Genomic DNA, 18503 nt, shown 5'->3' with positions numbered 1-18503 from the left:
AGCTATGAGGCTATACCGTAGACTGTATATAGACTGTACAAGCTGAAAGACTGACATTGCCATCCAGGTCATGCGGCTAAAACATCACAAAAGCGACATAATTGAGTTTGTCCAGTTTTGAAAGATGATGTGAAATGAAACTAGGAGTGTGAATCCAGTGTAGGGTACACTTTGTAAGTTCAGTTTTCTCAACATGATTTCAGTCTGGAGTTTAGTTTGTTTGATAATTTACCAGGTCTTAGAAATATCAAAACTTAATGTACAACGAGTACAGCAAATATAAAATAAAGTCATACCCTGCAACTACATGGACTATTTCTTGCTTGAAATTTTTTAAGAAACTGATTTTGCCAGATAATTATGGAGGACCGGAAATGTTTTTAAAACAGCGTTTTTCTGATAGTATCAAAAATCACTATTACTATAAAGTAATTAAACTACTTTTGGAGGAGTAATAACAAGTAATGACAAGCATATTTCTTTCCTGAATTACAGCCAAAGACTGGCAATGATGGAATAAACACCCACCATCTGTATCTCAAAGCGGGTTGATGCACATGCTGCAGATTTATTTGCAAATATTATTCCAGTGACGTCTGGAGCTGGCAAAAAATGGGACCATTCAGAGAAATGACAAACTGTTAAGGCCACCACATGTCTACCTGAACCCAGAAAAAGCAGGCTGACTCACCTCAGGGACAATTCAACTGAAGACTAATCTGGTATCTTTCAGTCTTTAAGAGCTGACACAGATGGTGCGCCAAGCATGAATAATCCTGGCATGGTTTGTCCAAGCTCCTGTTTCAACTACAAGCTGTTCCAGGTCCAACTATCGTCAGCCTTATATTTACAGGATATTAGCGGGATGACTTGTAAACTGGGGTTATAATAGATCAGTAAAAACATATCCCAGACTGAGGCGGTGCACTAATAAAATTTGACAGCATAGTTCAGAAAAAGAAGAAAAGGAAAGGGGGCTTCACTTTTTGCTAGTTGACTTGTGTAGAAAAATGAGAGTCTGAGCGATAGAACGAGAGTGTTCATGAATGGTGTCTTTGGCAAGCAATCCTTTTAAGGCCCCTGGTGTACTCTGCAGAAGTAAAGAAAGCTTTCTCCATTATGGCAGCAGAGTCATTTCCTCCATTAGACTAAGTGGATGTCTTTATGTAATACTGGAAATCACTGCCGTTTTGTTTTGGCTCATTGTTTGTTGATGAGGAGATGCATTAGGCACATGAGCAAGCATCAGACTCACATTTGTACTTCTCCTGGACGTCTGCGTTGCACAAGCTCACCAATCCCATCTTGAAGCTGAGCACTCGCATTTTGCCGTTTCGAGCACTAGACGAAAGAAAGAGAAGAGAGGAAAAAAAAGAGGTTGCAAGGTTAGGGTTATTGAATGGTGAATTATTCTAAAATCACAGTGTACTGTGTCGTGGTAATACATTCATACGCCGCCCTGCTGGGAGGGACAAAGTGTAGTGGAATTTCGTGGGTCAAAGCAGTACAGATAAGGTCAGCGCAACAGTGTGAAATTGTATTAGAGCACATTAAGAAGAACTAAAGAAACTTGATGAAGTGCTGTGTCCATTTATACCCCGAAGAGCAATAATACAGACACACACATACACTGCAATGTCATAATTTCACTTACAGACGAATATATATGCTTGCATATGACACACTACTTAAACACACTTGAATAACACAAAGACATCCCATATTTGTGAGTATCCCCAGCTGAATAAATTGTCAGATCACTGGCCAATGGCTAGGCCAGTGAGTTGGATGCTGTTGTGCCCTGATCTGTGCCTAAAAAAGTCACATTAACTTTTTTCAGCTTGAAATAAAAAGGGCATACGGGGAAGTAGCTATGGAAACTCTGGATCTGAGAGGCAGACACACCATCACTGTGCCTGTGAGGATTTAACAGCTCCGGTGCCAAAACAGCCAGGAGAAATTTAGTGCTGAGCTGAACAGCATTGCCAGAAAGCACAGGTTTATCGAATTAACATTTGAATCATTAAGTGAGAAATCAATAACATCACATTCATCTGAGAACATCAGATCAGTGAAGTATAAAATTGAATTAAAATAGTAAGTTAAATTTCCAGAGCTGGATGTTTCTTTGAATGTGTTCAAAAGCAAATTAGAGGCAGAGTTTTTTAATTCACCCACAGGTCAAAACACGATGAAGTGAAACATTACTCAGGCCAGACCATTAGAGTCCAGAATATTGGAGTCACGTGGAGAAACATGAGAAGTCATGAGGAGAACATTACTGAGGTTCCTCTGCCATAATCAGGGCCGGTGTGGGTCCAGAGAAGCTGGAGAGCACATGGGGACGACTGGCTGTCAGCACCTTTTACACACACTTCCTGCTGTGTGCCGCATGCCATCTTCAATATGCACCCCTGTGCTGCTCCTCAGGGGACACGTCACTCCTGCTAACCCTGCTAGTGTGACATGCCTCTGGAGGACACACACACACACACAAATACACATGCGTATACACACTTGGTGCTATACTATAATGCACATCCACTGGCATAAACACAAACAAACACAAACGAATGAAAATGGACACACAAGCACACACACACACACACACACACATACACCTCATTCAGATTCACTGCTGCTATTTATTGGAAAACAAAAAGCAATTACTGAAAAATATGCAGAGGGTAAAGTCTCTGATTGTCTCTCATTAGGAGCAAACAGTTAAGAGCTACCAACCACATTTATAGCACTTGTGGGTATATTCCTGTATTTTTGTGTCTGTGCTTGGTGCTTGCTTTTTGAAGATGGCAGAAAATAGTCAATCAGGAGCAAAGCTGGGGAGAATTTTAGTGTGAAAGAGGATTTGTTTCCGCTGTGTCTCAGAAGGGATGATTGGCCCTCAGCCTGGACATTGTTATTGGAGCTTTAGCCATGCTGTGGCTCTTTACAGATATCTGTACAACAAGCCATTGAACTGGTTACATCAATCTGCAGACAGACCTCTGTTCTAGGACTCTGAGGATTTGTACAAAATAGCTTTTATAGTAATTGTTTATAGTAGCATGAGATCACAAATATCCATTCCTTGTTCATAATGCAGTGTGTGTATATGATATGTATTTATGCTCGATTATTTTTATACTACCACTGTTTCTTATGACCCAATATAATATGAAAAAGGCCTTAGCACTGCTAAACCTGGCTCTGCAGCATTTCTAAACCTGATACAGGCCCGTCGTGTTATTTATCACGGTCATAAATGCTAACTTAGAGGACACACTCAAATCTAGCATTTCATGATATTCTTGAGAAATTTAATGCTCATTAAGTATTAAATAAGACAATAGGAATAGGAACCACCAGAGGGAAGGTTACAGTCCAGATTTACAACGTCAGTCATATCTGAAGTAATAAAAACATGACCAAAACTGATTCACTGCAGGTGAATACCATTATACTCAATAAAGTCCGTGTAAAAGCTCAATTTCTCTTCCAGTCACAGATCACAGCTCAGCTCAAACTGAAAGATAAATACTGTATGTGGCACTACTTTATTTATATGTTCCCCTGGCATTGGTATGAAATCTCCTGAAAAGATGCTATAGTATGGAACTTTATGATCACTACATGACAAACATGAGTGTGCTACTCACTAAGATTTTCCACCAACTTAACATCAGAGTCAAGTCACGACGGACAGTTTTTCAAAATGTATCAAAACTGACGCAGCAGAACCAGAGATGTTGTCTTTTTTTATTCCACATATTCTTCTCCCTTGTCAAAATCTAGTGTTTACATTACCACTGCTGAATGCACAATGCCACTGTTGACAGTTCAGTCAGAATTTCGGGTGTGTTATGCTAGTAGCAGCTAATGTGGCCTCAAGCTGCAAGCACAGATGAGCAGCTCATGACGTCTGGTAAACTCATTTCTTTCCAGACCCCGAGATGTTTTTTATTTTTCAGACCTGAAGTCTTTTTTCCCCAAACTTTCTTTATTTACAACAAATAGCTATCATAGTTATTGTTGTACAAAAACGAGAGAGCAACTTTGTACAGCTCCCTCTCAGGACTTTATACACCTTTATTTCACATATGTAGTAGCACTCCGAAAGAGTTGTAGACTCTGATGTGTAAAATTGCCCTTTAAGTAGCCATCCAGGTCAACAAGGGTTATTTGACTGTCAGGTGGCAAGAAACACAACTCTGAATGAATACTCATGTTGCTCTGTGTCTGCTGGATACACAGACACTAACTCGATGAGACAGAGGTATAGTACATGAAAGCTGTGCTGTTTAAAAGACATAATTGATTCAGCTTTCAACACAAGCAGGTTTTAATAATTACTTCCCTCATTTCCTCAAGGAAACATCTTACCAGCTTACCCACCTGTCGTACACGTTGAGCAGCCAGTTGAGACACATGTCAACGCAAAGTGGAATATTGACCAGGATGGACCTCTCCTCCTCCAGCCTCTCGTACAGAGCCGTCAGACCGTGAATCACCTCCACCACGTCCATCACGTGCTCCCCCTGCTGTAGCTCCTGCTCCCGAAACACCTCCACAAGGCTGCTCAGCGCTACTAAATCCACTAGACACACAGTGAGAGGTATTAAGGAACACAGATACCTGGGAACAACAAACTCATCTCTATTTAGCTCTGCATGTACTTTTTGATGCGATGCAAGTTGTGTGTGCAATATGCATGTGTGAGATTTAGACAGTTTATTTTTTGATATGGTTTGAAATAAGGTAAATGGATAAATTGAGGCATATTCAAGTGTAGACAGTCATGTTCCTACATACATGACTGCACGTTCATTTTACACACGCACACATGCACGCACACACACACACATACACAGAGTAGGATCATCATCCTCACCTCAGCAAATGAGAGCACAAGCGACAGAGGAGCTTATTCACCCTTTTTGCCCACTTACGCCCTAGCAGATGCTTCAAGAGCAGTGACACAAATTTGATTTCGCTCTTCTAAACTAATTTGATGGTCCATCCCTTGGAGTGGAGCTAAAAGGGTGTCCGATGATGCCAGGTATAATTGGATAGCACGATAATGAGGTAGAACAGAGAGAGGAGATAAGAGGAATATTCTCAGGGTTGGGAGGGAATCACCTAAAAATGTATTTCTGATGGGCTCTTATACAGCGCTGCTCAATCATTCACAAAGTGTGGAGAGAGAAAGAGTGAGAATTCCGTGGTTATCAAGGCAGCCTGGCAATTAAATTCGGGAACAATATCAACTAGTAGACCAGAGGAGGGTGAGATAAGAAAGCGGGCAAGAGAAAAGAAAGAGGGGGAGTCATTGAAAGAGGTTTTTTCACAGTGGATCAAGTACGTAGAGTTTTTATTACAGAAACCCGGGAAATGGAGGGAAGAGAGGGTGGGTGAAAGGTTGCAAAAGAAGGCAAAGAAGGAGAAGGAAACGAGGATGGACATGAAGAAGTGGCAGTGGCAAATGTAGGCTCATCCAGGGTCAGTGAGAGTTAGAGCACTGCAGGTGATGGAAGATGGATGAGATTAAGGTGTCGAAAGCACAGAGACAGAAACAGAAAGAGCAGCTTAGAGGTAGTGAAAAAGCGAGAGAGCAAAGAATGTGAAATAGGCAGATAGTGAGAGTGTGTGACCCCTGTAGGATATAACAAGTGCTGTGACCCTGACGGGGCACAAATTCAAGCCTCAACCAAGCAGCAAAAACTAATTGCATTCTCTTTTGTAACTCAAACGGACCAATTAATAGCTTTAATTACCTCGCAAACCAACGATCCAGTCCCTGATGAAAATGAGGCAGGAAACCGGTAGTTGAGTGGTTCTAGTGGTTCTTTTATCAATACTTTTGATTGCTGCATTTCAAATCCAACAGTAATGGAGAATACAAAGAATATTCACAACTACATTTCCAAGTAGTGCAGAGGGGAGCGGTGATTCTTTCGACAACTGAATAAAGAAATGTGCCACAACTAATCGTTATATCTCATTCCCGAAGAGAGCTTGTCATAGCGGATTACCGATGGCGCAGGATAACAGCATATCACTTAACCAGCCATTCCCGTGCTGGAGACAGAAAATACCATGACTGAAAAACCATACGTACATCTCAGAGCCTTCTGAACCCGTCGCAGCTTCATGGCTGTTCTGTATGCTGAGAACTTGATGTTGTTCAGATCCGCTAATGGAGAGCGAGAGAGCGATAGAAAGAGATTAGACTAAATGAAAAGATGAGAGAAAACAAACCCATCCTGCACCACTCCACCCTGCCATTGAGGAATTAGACATCACTATATCTCCCCCTGTTTATCACGCCTTTGCAGAAGTCATTAGTAGTGTACTGTGTTACTACTGTTATCTGTGTATGTGCGTGCACATGCATGTGTGTGTCTAGGGGAGAATGTGTATGCGACGGCGTGTATATCTCCCCTGAAAGCTCCCAGTGTCAGATCAGATTAACAGTAAAACACATGATGTCGTTTAATCACAATTAATTAAAGGCTAAGCGAAAAGCAATCACGGTGCTGGCAAATTGGGCCTTGTAGGTTAATGACAGTAGCGATGTAGTCCCTAAGGTGTTTGAAATACAGGGACTTTAATGAGCTGTGACAGGGCCCAGTGGTGCCTTGCTGGTGGTGCTGCTGGAGCCCAGTAGGGGTCCTGGGCGTAGGAGAACGACTCTGAGGATGCTTTAATTGTCTCCTTACTCACCGAGGGCTTGGTACAGTTCTGTCATCTTTGGATGGTCCCAGCATGTTGTCTGAGCTTGATGGCTGGGAGAAGACACAAAAATGAAACAAAGGCAGAAGAATTTGTGAAGCAGGCAGGAATGGAGGTGCACATTTTCAGGTCAGAAAGATCAAGGCAAAATGGAGCACAAATGAGCCGAGTGAGCAGAAACAGGTGGGTAGGACAAGACAGTAAAAGGAGTGAGATCAGAGGGGACTATGTGAGAGAGAAAGGGAAAAATGAGAGCGCTGGATACGGCGCCCATTGTCTACAAGAGATTTCAGGCCTGTAAAGAGCAGACGTATGGCAATATGATAAAGGAGACAGGTTCAGTTATCAATGTTACTTTCCACTACTGCTCTGCTGGAGACATATGGAGTCATAGGAATGACATAAAAAAATAAATCGTAAAAGAATAAGAAAATACATGTGGAAATATGAACAGGAATAAATAAAAGAATAAATGAGTAAATTAAAAAGAAAATGCTTTTGCTTTTATTTATTGCTTTTACTTTTTGCCAATAGCAACTGGTAAAAGGCTTTTACCAATTGTTATTGCTAGTAATAGGGTAAAAGCAAAAGAAAAGGAAACGCATTCTTTCCAAATGTTTTATTTGCTTATTTATCCTTTTATTTATTCCTGTTTGTATTTCCTGTTTATTTTCTTATTCTTTACAGATTTATTCTTTTTTAAAGCACTGACTGCTAATCCCAACCTGTATATGCGTATCGAAAACCATACACCACCTTCCCATCACACTATTAACTCTATGGGCACATTCTGAAACTGTACATGAAAAAATAGATCCAATAAAAAAATGACTAGCGCAGCAAAATGAATGAGAATCCCCAAAGCAGGAAGTCTGCCAGGACCCAGGGGCCTTTTAGGGCAGCACTCATTGTTTTACCTGTGCAAGCGCTCATTGATTGGTACCCAGTGGAGTGCTACTCAGATACTACTCCCACCCATCAGTACAGTAATGTAGCACATAAAGAACTGAACAGACTAAAACAAGAGGTTGTATTGCAAATGATAAAGAAAATAAATACTCATAGTCAGCAGAGGAACAAACTGTACAAAAGCTTGCACAGTAGTTAAAGATACCATCCCCTACACACACACACACACACACACACACACACACACACACACACACACACACAGAGTTCATTGATAAAACCAGCAGAACACTGGTGAAATAAGGTGAAATAGTATTGATGAGGTAAATAGATAAACAGATGAGTGCTCAGGCAAATAGGGTTCACGGTAGCTCAATAGAGTTCCTCTCTGAATCATTTAGTATTTATCTGCTCTCTAACCGTACCTCTGTACAAATGTTTGGGCAGCAGAAAGAGCTTTGAAACTGTGAGTCGAGCTGTGCTTAAAGCACAGATGATAGGGTTAATTCTACTCTGCTGGATCTGCTTGTACTAATGACACATTTGTAGATTAAAAACAACAGCTTTGCAGGCTGGGATGAGTCAAGTTATGAGCTATGAGAATAATGGCACACAGACAGATTACAGATTTTGTTTGGAATTCATGGGAACTGTAGAATGCCGGGTGATTACAAATAATCTATGTTTGCCTTTGTTACAAATGCAAATGGTTACAATAAAATAAAGAAATAGCAGGTGCTCTAATAGACCCTCATTTATCATAGACTATAGATAAAAAAAACTCCAGGAACAGAGAGAACGATTGTGATATTGTTTGTGCTCTCAAAGCATGAAGCATGACTCCTCACTATTGATGAAACTGCATTTGAAGCTGTTTTACATTGTCTCTCATTGAGAAGTCACAACTGGAAAAATAAAGAAATCATGCCAGTCAATCACACTAATAGATTTTGAATAATACTACAGGAAATTATGGAGAGGAAATTACAGTCACAGTTAATCTTTGGTGAAAAAGAATGTAATCAATGGGCTTTGCGCCAAGGAAAACGTACATACATCCCCACAGCGCAGACACTGACCCTCAACTTGCACTTACTTGATGTAGTAGGGCACTTTATTTGGCGAGATGGCACGTTCCCATGGTATCTGCACTGAACCTGCGCAAACACACAGACACAAAACGAGTTTCAAAACAGGCATGTCATGCACAAAAAGCCATTGTGCAAAATGCCCCTGACAGCGTATCCACACACCATGTCCATTCAGATCGTCTTAACAGAGCTGCTCTGGTGATCAACAGGTGCAGTAAAGCTAAAGGGACAGGTCTATTGTGTCGAGTTTCCACAGAGCATTGGTTTGTTTGGCACGGCCTAACAGAATACAGGGAGGTAGAGGAGCCGTTGAGACAGGGTGAGCGTAGCGTTTTAACCACAGGAGGTTCAGCTGAAGATCAAAGACGACATACTGCACTGGAGGAAGCAAGAACCACACTAGTCCAGAGGCATTACAGAAGGCATACATGCAACCACACACTGAGACACACACACAGACAGGCACATCATGTCGTTGTCCATTATTGTATTATGAGATGGCACAATGCAGATTTGTATGTTGTTGATCTGCATATGTGAAAAATATACACACACACACACACACACACACACACACACACACACACACACACACACACACACACACACACAAAGACTGAAGTAGATCAGATTCAGAGGTGGAAGAAGCATTCAGGACCTTTACATAAAGGAAAAAGTACCAATACTTCCATGAAAAAGAACTCATGTAATAAAGTAAAAGTCCTGCATTCAAAATCCTACTTCAGTAAAACTCATTATTTTTACTAGCAAAATGAAGTTAAAGTATCAAAAGTAAAACTACTTAATATACAGAATGTCCCCTCTGGCTGACATATTATATATCATATTATCTTTTTTACATTACATTACATTTTAGTTAGGTAGTTTAGTCCATCTGTTCCACAACCTAAGAGGCTGGACTGCTCGACAGAGTTACAAGACAAATCTGGGAGTGTGTCATTAAATGGGTTTGTAAATAACAAGGACAAAGTTCTGCTACATTTTTTTTTTTACTATTCTCTAATCTTTGCTTTTTTGGGGTAAATATTGGAGAGTTTTGCCTCCTTGGGCCTCAAGCAGTTATTTAAATAAAATTGACTCAGAGGTTTAGAGGGGAAACAACTCACAGACATCTGGAACGTGACAAGGAGCTCCAGCTAGATAAATAAACGTAAACACATAAATGTATAGTGGAGTAAAAAGTACAACATTTCCCTCTGAAGTTAAGTGAAGTACAAGTTCCTAAAATAATAATGAAATACATTACTTGTGTAAATGTACTCGGCCACATTCCACCTACCTATGAACAATAAGCACCATGTGCTATATAGCATTTTACAGTGTGCAATATCAAACCAAAAAAAAGCATGTTGGTGCATAAAAAGCCACACAGTACGTCCAGACGTTCCTGCAGGGTGCAGTGGGCTGTGCTGGCAGTGGAGTAATGCTATATAAGCCCAAGTGTGGCATTTCTGAGCCAGCGTGACAGCAGTAAAACTGGATGGGGCTGGTGAGGACACTGGAAACACACAAGTACACAGCACCACTTCAGATACACTTGCACAGAGTGCCCTGCCACACACGGCCTTTCCACTTCTTCATCAGTTTAAACTAGGCAAAGGCAATCACATTTGTCAGCCCCCTGCTACCCCGCCCCCTGCTCTGTACACTTTGAAGAGCAGCAGGTAAAAGAAAAGACAGAATTCACAAACATGTATCTCTGCTCAAATGAGAGCAATGACTGTTGTGATGAGCATCACTGGGGATGCTTATCGCAACAGTGAGCTGGAACTGATGAAGACAGACGAATAAAGCCTGCCAGCTCCATCTGTAACCCAAATACAAACAAACACACAAGCACAAACACACGTATAGGCAGCGTTTTAACGCCTCATCACAACAAAACTGTAACACACCTAACCTCCTTTTCATCCCCCCCACACTTTAAGATGGTGCCTTGGCACAGCATGGCACAGATTGGTGCGACATGAGGTACCGACTTCAAATAGCAGAAGAGGACTCTTACTGGAAAGGAAGTGCTGCGATCCGGGGCCAAAGTCTCTATGTGCATCCTGGAGTTGCTTCAGCCGCTCCTCTATGGACCCCTGAAGACACGCGCACACACACACACACACACACACACACACACACACACACACACACACATGCAGAGTTATATCAAAGGGAATCATGCTGTTCATCCCTCTTCACCACAAATCCCCACAATAGAGATGCAGACGCATCAGACCACCTGCTTCTCCTCCATTAGTTAACTGCAGAATATAAATTATGTCTTTTTACTCTGCTGCCCCTCTTGAAGGACTTTGAAAGCCTTTGAAGAGCAGCAGGTAGGAAATGAAGACAGAGATTGCAAAATAATATATTTTGTTGAAACGAGGACAACGGTTCCTGGTTGCACTATCAGTGTGGAAAAGAGCTGGAGGAAAATAAGATGAAATGAGAGAAGAGGGAGGGTTACAAAGCTTCACATGTGCCACGTCAATAACCATGGAGACTGAGTTGACAAAATTAAGGTTGCCACTGCCTTTGTAAAAGCATTTCACATCAGTTTTATTCCCCATCAAATGGGATTTAGTCTGTTTAATCCTGGTTTATTTGAAATGTATTGGATTTGGCACATGAATCATTGTCAGCTGGATGTTTGAAACGTCCTCAAACAATGGGAGGTAAATCCACCCGCGTTGAGGTAGAGACAGGTAAAGAGAGAATGAGAGAAAGAAGAATATGTGAAGGGCCTTTATAGACTTCAAAAACAAGCAGACAGTGAGTCATAATGTGAGAACTTAGATGTATTAAGTTAACATTTCTCAGTGTACACACATCATTGCTCCCTCACCAGAAAATAAAACAATATAATCTGGAAGGTGATTTAAATTGGTTGGGACTAATATAGAGTACTGTCAATGTGCCGTCGAGATGTTACTGCCAACTGTGCAGTGTTGTGCAATCTATTTGTTATACAGGCAATTTGGGCTGCCATAAGGAAGACAAACGACTAAATTATCCATGATCGACAAATATGAGCAAATCAAATTTGGAAATACATTTTTGCCGGCGTCAGAGTAGCCAAAATCAACATGGAACCGGATGTTGCTGGGATTTAGCATTTATCATTTTAATTAAGAGAGAAATGGGACACAGAGAGGGGCAAAGAAAAAGGTTTCTCCATTCTGCTTGCTTTCACACAAGATGTCAAGTCAGTGCATCTTATCGCACAGAAATTAATTACTGCGGGTGACAGAGACGGCAGATTGTCTGAGGTGCAAGGCAGCGCAAAGACAGCTGCAATACACAGAAAAAGTTTGTCTAAAACCATTCGTAACACCTGTCATTTAATACATTACTTGGGCTCTACTGATATCACAGAGACTAGTCCAAGATCTGGGAGAGACTGTGCTGGTGACTATGGATACTAAAAGCCTTTTTAACAATGCTGATCATCAGGGGGGATTAGAGACTCACTTCCTTCCTGAATCAAAGACCAGAGGACACACTGCCTGCTGCAGCACACAATGCATCAAAGATTTAGCAGAAATTATCCTGTAAGAGAACTTTTTCATGAAGACTCTTTTTTACCTCCAACGCAAAGGGACATCAGTGAGCAGCAAGATGAGTCCCAATTTCTGTTCTTTCTATGTCGCTCTCTCTGAAAAAGAATGTGTAATGAGTCCCAACAATCCTTTCCTAAAATACATGGGACTGTGGCGGCAATTTGTAGCTGATGTCTCCTTGATAATTCAGGCTCCAGAAAGTGTTTTACTGGAGATTTATGAATGCTTTTAACGATCACTTAAGCTTCCCTATGCATCATGACCCTTATGAAAGAAATACTTTCAGACATTTTAATTGAAACAGAGGGAAGGTAGGCTACTGATGTGTATAAAAATAGGACTGACAGATGTTTCTATTTATATGTGAGCTCATTCCATCCCACACAGGAAAAAAAGGCTGCTTGTTATAAAGGATGCACTTCTAGGATAAGCAATACCTTGCTGGTTTTTGAGCAACGAGCACCTGAACTTGTTCGTTTGGTCAAACACGTATCTTTATCAAAAGGATCAACACAGCTAGAAATAAACATAAGATCCTTCAACTTTTAACAAGCTGTGCTCCAAAAACATCACTGAAATAAATAAATCAATAAATAAACCATCATCACCATTTTATCAGCAACTGTTCATTAAACTTCACTATGTTCTTTTTTCTTCCATAAAACATTTTGGAGCTGTTTTACCACCACCTAATTTTAAATTTAAATATTTTTTTAGCTTCTCCATCCACATTGCATTGTGGATGAATAGTGTGCATCATCATCACAAAAACTGTACTTAGGATGGACGTACAAAACACAGTTGTGTGATAATCAGTATGTAGTATGGGATTGGGAGACGATGTATGAGTCTGTTAGCCTGCTTACTACTGCACAATGGAAATGTCATTACTTTTGCTGTTATTTAATCATAATCCAAAAGTATTGGGCAAACAGAAATTGTGACCTGATGATGGCGCTGGATGAAAAATCAAAAAATCAACAGAGCAGTTACAATTCATCCTGATGGGGAAATTAATGTCTGGCAATCCAGCCAATAGCTGTTGAGATATTTCACTTAAACCCACATATTTGAGCCTCATGATGTTGCTAGAAGAAAAGTCAGGGAAGTCATACATTCTCTTGGGACAATGAATGTCTGTACAAAATCTTTTAGCAATCCAACCAATGTTGAGATATTTCACACTGGACTTGAGGACATTTTCAGAAAGCTCTGGCTTGTGACTCTGTCTAGCCCTGATTAGCTGCTACAAATAATCCAATAGGTTTCATTCAGATGACAGAGGCTTAACTTGAAAGAATCGACTTTATTTGCTTCACTCAGATGAGAAAGCACAGAAAAACCCTGGCTTACACATCAAACCCACAGCTAGTCTATACTGATCTGCTCCGTTTTGTTGCATTCTGTTCTCCTCATGACCTGTTTCATTCTGCACTACTGAAGTGGATACCGGAAAACCAATTTGTAAGAATTGTTGGGACGTTATAGACACAAAGGAGAGACGGGGGTGGGGGGCCGGAGTGGCAATTAAAAACATCATGACAATGTGATGAACGATAAGTTGGGAAGGTGTCATGAAGGTTATCTAATGGGAACAGGGTGTTCTCTCATGAGGTGTGGTGAAGGCTGAGTGGGTTTTGTTGTGCTTGTAAGAGCGCTACAGAGGTTGCTGATGGAGAACGCAGCCTAAGCTTGAAAGTTGCACACTTCACAGTTGCAGTAATGCTCGCTGGATAATGCATCCATACATCCAATAACGCATCGAGCGGAGGGCAAGTCCAGTTCAATGAATTCGAGGTACTTTATTCTTGAAATTTTTAAAAGTGCCTTGGATTCATTGAAAAATTGTCGTCTTCATGTCAGCGCACGGTCTCAAACCGTGATTCATTGCATTTTCATTATTAATTTGTCTATACTGCTGTTTTTCTCAATTCGACTTTGAATTCATAATGTTTAAAAATAACAAAGATGACTCTACGTATTAACACAAGCTCAAAAAGACATCAAACTGTTGTAAGCCTGAGGTGTGTACCCTAAGAGCCTCATATAAACCCTTAACATACATTAGGACAAACATAACAATCCAACACTGTAGAGTCTGCATTTAAAAAGTGAGCAAAACAATATTGTTAAATATCCAAGAATTGTGTTTGAAGAGTTTCTCATCACACACATAAAACGGTTGTAAGTCTGAGTTGTTGGTACCACTAGAGCCTCATAACACATGAAATTACTCTTTGAGGCCTCCCTAGAATTTGACTGCTGGAGTGGCTGCTGCTGACAATGTCAAACACACAGCACAGACCCGGCAGTGAACCCTACCTGAAGCACTTTCCATCTGCTGTTGAGATGCTCCAGGGCACGGGCATTCTCCATCGACAAGTGAACGTCAGAGATTGCCAGCTGGTGGGCCAGATCATTGATGTGCTTCATGCCCTCCTTAACCTGGGTCAGCTCCTCCTTAAATAACTGCAGCAGTACGAGAGAGTGAGAGGAGCAGAGGGGCCGAGAGAGGTAGATGGAAAAAAGAGCAGTGGAATAAATGAGAAAGGGAAAACAAGATGAAATATAAAACATATTAAATATAGAAAAATATTAGGCCCAGGTGGGATGAGAGAGCAGCACAAATATCCAGTTTGGTCAAAACTCCACTCAGATTAAATAAATAACAAAAATCAATAGAAACGTGATCCATTATAGCTCCCAGCTCTGTTTTAGAAGCTGTTTGGCAGCAACCATGTATTAACTTCCTAAGTCAAGGAGAAAAGATTGTATAATGATATTGAACAAGCAGCAGCCTCTGTTCATAGTAAATTGTAAATGTGAACAATGAGGGAAATAATTGAATTTATACATTAAACTGTGTGTAACTTAAGGATACACCGTAACAATAATGGAGTGTGTGTGTGTGTGTGGGCAGCCCATGTGCACATGGTCGTCTATTTACAAATCAAATTTGCACTGTTGGGTGTTAGGTTCACTGTTTTTTTTTTTTTATTCATTTCAATGTGTGAAAACCTTTGTTGTTGACCTTTGCAAATCCCAAAGTGCCAAACCTCAGCTGGGATAATACCGTATCTTAAAAAAAAACAAAAAAAAAAACAGGTAACAAAAACAAGCAAGTTTGCCTGTCTGACATGTCTGGGTGCTTTTAAGATTACTTTCTGAAAACCAATGTCTTTATTTGCCAGTACGCAGTAGGACATAAATAAAAGATTGGACGTGAGAAATATTATGCACTAGTGAGCTACATGGCAGAAAACTCAGCCCTAGGACAGCCTGAAGTCACATGTTTTTTAGGGATTACTTCCCTGTATTTCTTCCTCAGGGTGCCATTTGAATGATTTGAATGACAGTCATGTGAATTCATAAAAAATTTAAAAAAAAATTAAAAATCAAGTCCAGCACACAAACGTTGCATTAATTGAATTCAGGTTTCATGTGTACCATGATGAATGATCCACAGTAACTCTGTGGAAGCTTGTTTGTGTGGGTGTATACTATAGGAGTGTAGAGCTGACACAATTAATCAATTAGTCAATCAACAGAAAATTAATCTGCAACCATCTGATAAGTGATTATTGTTTAATTAACATTTTAGTAATCAACAGTCCTATACGTATGCATACACGTGTGCATAATGTGTGTATGATTGTGTCCTATTTACATGCATTCATGTGTTAAGTGTGAGTGACTGGGGGGAGGACAGATGAGGCCAAGTGACAAACCTGCCCTGAAGACTGAGCTGAACATGTGCTGGCTGTGACAGGAGTCCAAACAGTGACATGATTATTGTGAAGTGCCCTCACTTCTAATGAATAGCGCCACACAATTACAGGCAGCAGCGGCACTCGGCACTCCATAATGACTAAACCAATGACCTGCCATTTGTTTAACAACAGCTATTCAACTGAGGATGGTAGCCTCTGCCATCTCACTGTGTCAGTTTGAAGTGCCACGTCCTTGTCATCATCTGTCAGATCACAACCACACCGACAGGGATGCACACATGGGCAACCAAAACAAACATTTTAAAGCAACACAGCCTGATACAGATTTCTCGTTAATCTGTGAGTGATATATCACTGCTGCGTATTTGTGATAAAAAATGACTGGATGCCACTGTTTTGATGTTTGTTTATAATGTGTCAAAGTGTCACAAAGTGTGCTTTTTCAGGGTTAGCCAGAGGCGATTATCTCAAAGGAGACAATTAAGTAACTCCACAGGTAAAACCAATTTATATTTTGGGTTCATGATAATGTCTCTGTGTGTGTACGTGTGTGTGTGTGTAAGAGAGATAAAGAAAAAACGAGTGCATGTAGTGTGGGTGTTCTGTGTTTATCTACCTTTGTAGCGTCTATGTGGTCCTGTAGAGAGTCAATGAAGAGGTCTCCCACAGGCTCCCAGGCGTCTCTCACCCCCTCTGCCTGCTCCAAGGCGACTGCCAGCTCTTCCATCGCTGCCTGGATCTGGAGGAGACGCTCTAGCGTCCTCTCCATGTGTCTGCAGTTATGTTGAAAATGCAATTCGTTTTAACTACCTGCGCCATCACAATGCAAGCAGTAGCATCCAAACACATCATGCATTCAAATTTACAGACATCATACAGCAAGGAGGGGCCATTTGCTATGTGCACATTTTTAAAACAACATTTCACCATCTGAAATGTTTCTGCCTTAAAAAAAACCATCTTAATATTCTGAAAGGTAAGCTGAATGTCCAATGATCTACAACTTGATAAATGTGTTTCTCAAATTGCTTCTGTAATGGATTATACTGCCACATTTCGTAATCAGGTTATGGTAATTGTATTATGTGTAATGTATTGTTGCATAACTTTGTTACGGCTGGACACAAGGGAGAAATAATACTCTACTGTAGAGTTATAAAAATGATGGGCATATTTTTGTTGCATGGTAAAACATTTTTTAAAAGATCTTATCATTATTTAATTTTCCAACAAATATACATATTTTTTTCCATCACATATCTTTGAACAGCATTCTCATCCTACTTTTCTCTCCGGTTACATATTGCCAAATTATTTTTTTTTAAAAAGAAACAATTTACCGCAAACAATAATAAATGAAAGAGCCAATATTTCACCTTTTGTCAAGCCTATCATTAAATCTATAGTCAAGCACCATCCAGTTCTTCATTCATGAAAAAAGATCTCCTATCCCCAAAGTTCTACCTTTTAGGTAACTAAGAAAAGAAACTTGTTTTGTCTGTCTTATTTAAGTAAAAGTACAAAACTATTAGCAACAAAATGTGTTTACAGTATCAAAAGTAAAAGTATTCAGCCTACTGAAAAGAAGGTCCCTGTGGCTGATATACAGTATCGTTATATTTGATATTATCATATTGTCAATACTAATGCATAAATGTGTGAGCAGCATTTTACATTTTTTTTATAGGGTCACAGGATAGATGTGAGGGGTCGTGAGATGACTGAAGGGGTAGTGTTTTGTGTTTTCCGTTTGTGAGACTTAAATCTTTGGGCGTCGATCAATTATTCAAAAACAGCAAATTCAGAGGTGAAATGTCTCTTTCGTGTAACTGCTAACAATTCATAGACATCTGAAATGTGACAAGGGGCCCCAACTACACTCTTTATGTAAAACCTTAATCCATAAAGTAAATAGTGACTAAAGCTCTCAGATAAAACAGTGCAATAAAATGTTCAATATTTTTCCTACAGATGTAGTGGACTAGAAGTATGAAGTAGCATCCAATGGAAAGTAAATTTAACCTCCATCACTGCAGAAAGCACACATAATCTGAGCAGGATAAACTCAATGTAAAGAAAAGTGTATGACCTATGGCGGTCCACACAGCGTGCCGTCAGCTTTTCCCACAGGTCACTGGCCACGTTCGCCTGTTTCCATACTGAGCGGCTCACATTCAAGATCCGCCGGCGTGGAGAAACCTCTGCAAAAGGTGGAAAAGGTTAGACAGGGCCACACAGGGTAGAGAGGATAAAGGTGCCTAGGAGGAAGTAAAAAAATAGAGGAGACAGAGAAGTAACAGTGTGGAGAGGAGGGCAGGGGTTAGAGGTCAGACAAAGAGAAGGGCAATGATTGGAGAATGATGGTGCGGAGGAAGGGGGCTTAAACGAGATGCGGAACAAGGAGGACACAGTAAGGTAGATTGCTTTAGTATTTCCCAGGTGAGCATCCAGTGGTGAGAGGTAAACATTAC

The 18503-nt window shown here is 40.5% G+C and overlaps 1 protein-coding gene across 1 annotated transcript in view; it reads right to left on the bottom strand.

Moving 5' to 3' along the window:
* drp2 (dystrophin related protein 2) overlaps positions 1–18503 on the bottom strand; it is a 76452-nt gene that overhangs the window by 24813 nt on the left and 33136 nt on the right. Inside the window, exons 5-13 of the mRNA XM_023421616.2 lie at positions 18122–18233; positions 16649–16805; positions 14624–14770; positions 10756–10834; positions 8735–8795; positions 6721–6782; positions 6116–6190; positions 4393–4594; positions 1256–1341 (exon numbers count right to left, since the gene is read on the bottom strand). Coding sequence (XP_023277384.1) covers positions 1256–1341; positions 4393–4594; positions 6116–6190; positions 6721–6782; positions 8735–8795; positions 10756–10834; positions 14624–14770; positions 16649–16805; positions 18122–18233 — 981 coding nt within the window. The remainder of the gene's footprint in view (positions 1–1255; positions 1342–4392; positions 4595–6115; positions 6191–6720; positions 6783–8734; positions 8796–10755; positions 10835–14623; positions 14771–16648; positions 16806–18121; positions 18234–18503) is intronic.

Source organism: Seriola lalandi, unplaced genomic scaffold (assembly GCF_002814215.2).
Source record: "Seriola lalandi dorsalis isolate HSWRI2012SDOR001 ecotype SW California unplaced genomic scaffold, Sedor1 jcf7180002054673, whole genome shotgun sequence".
NCBI lineage: Eukaryota > Metazoa > Chordata > Actinopteri > Carangiformes > Carangidae > Seriola > Seriola lalandi.
The sequence above is the reverse complement of the archived record's forward strand: the minus strand, read 5'-3'. Positions and strand labels throughout refer to the sequence as shown.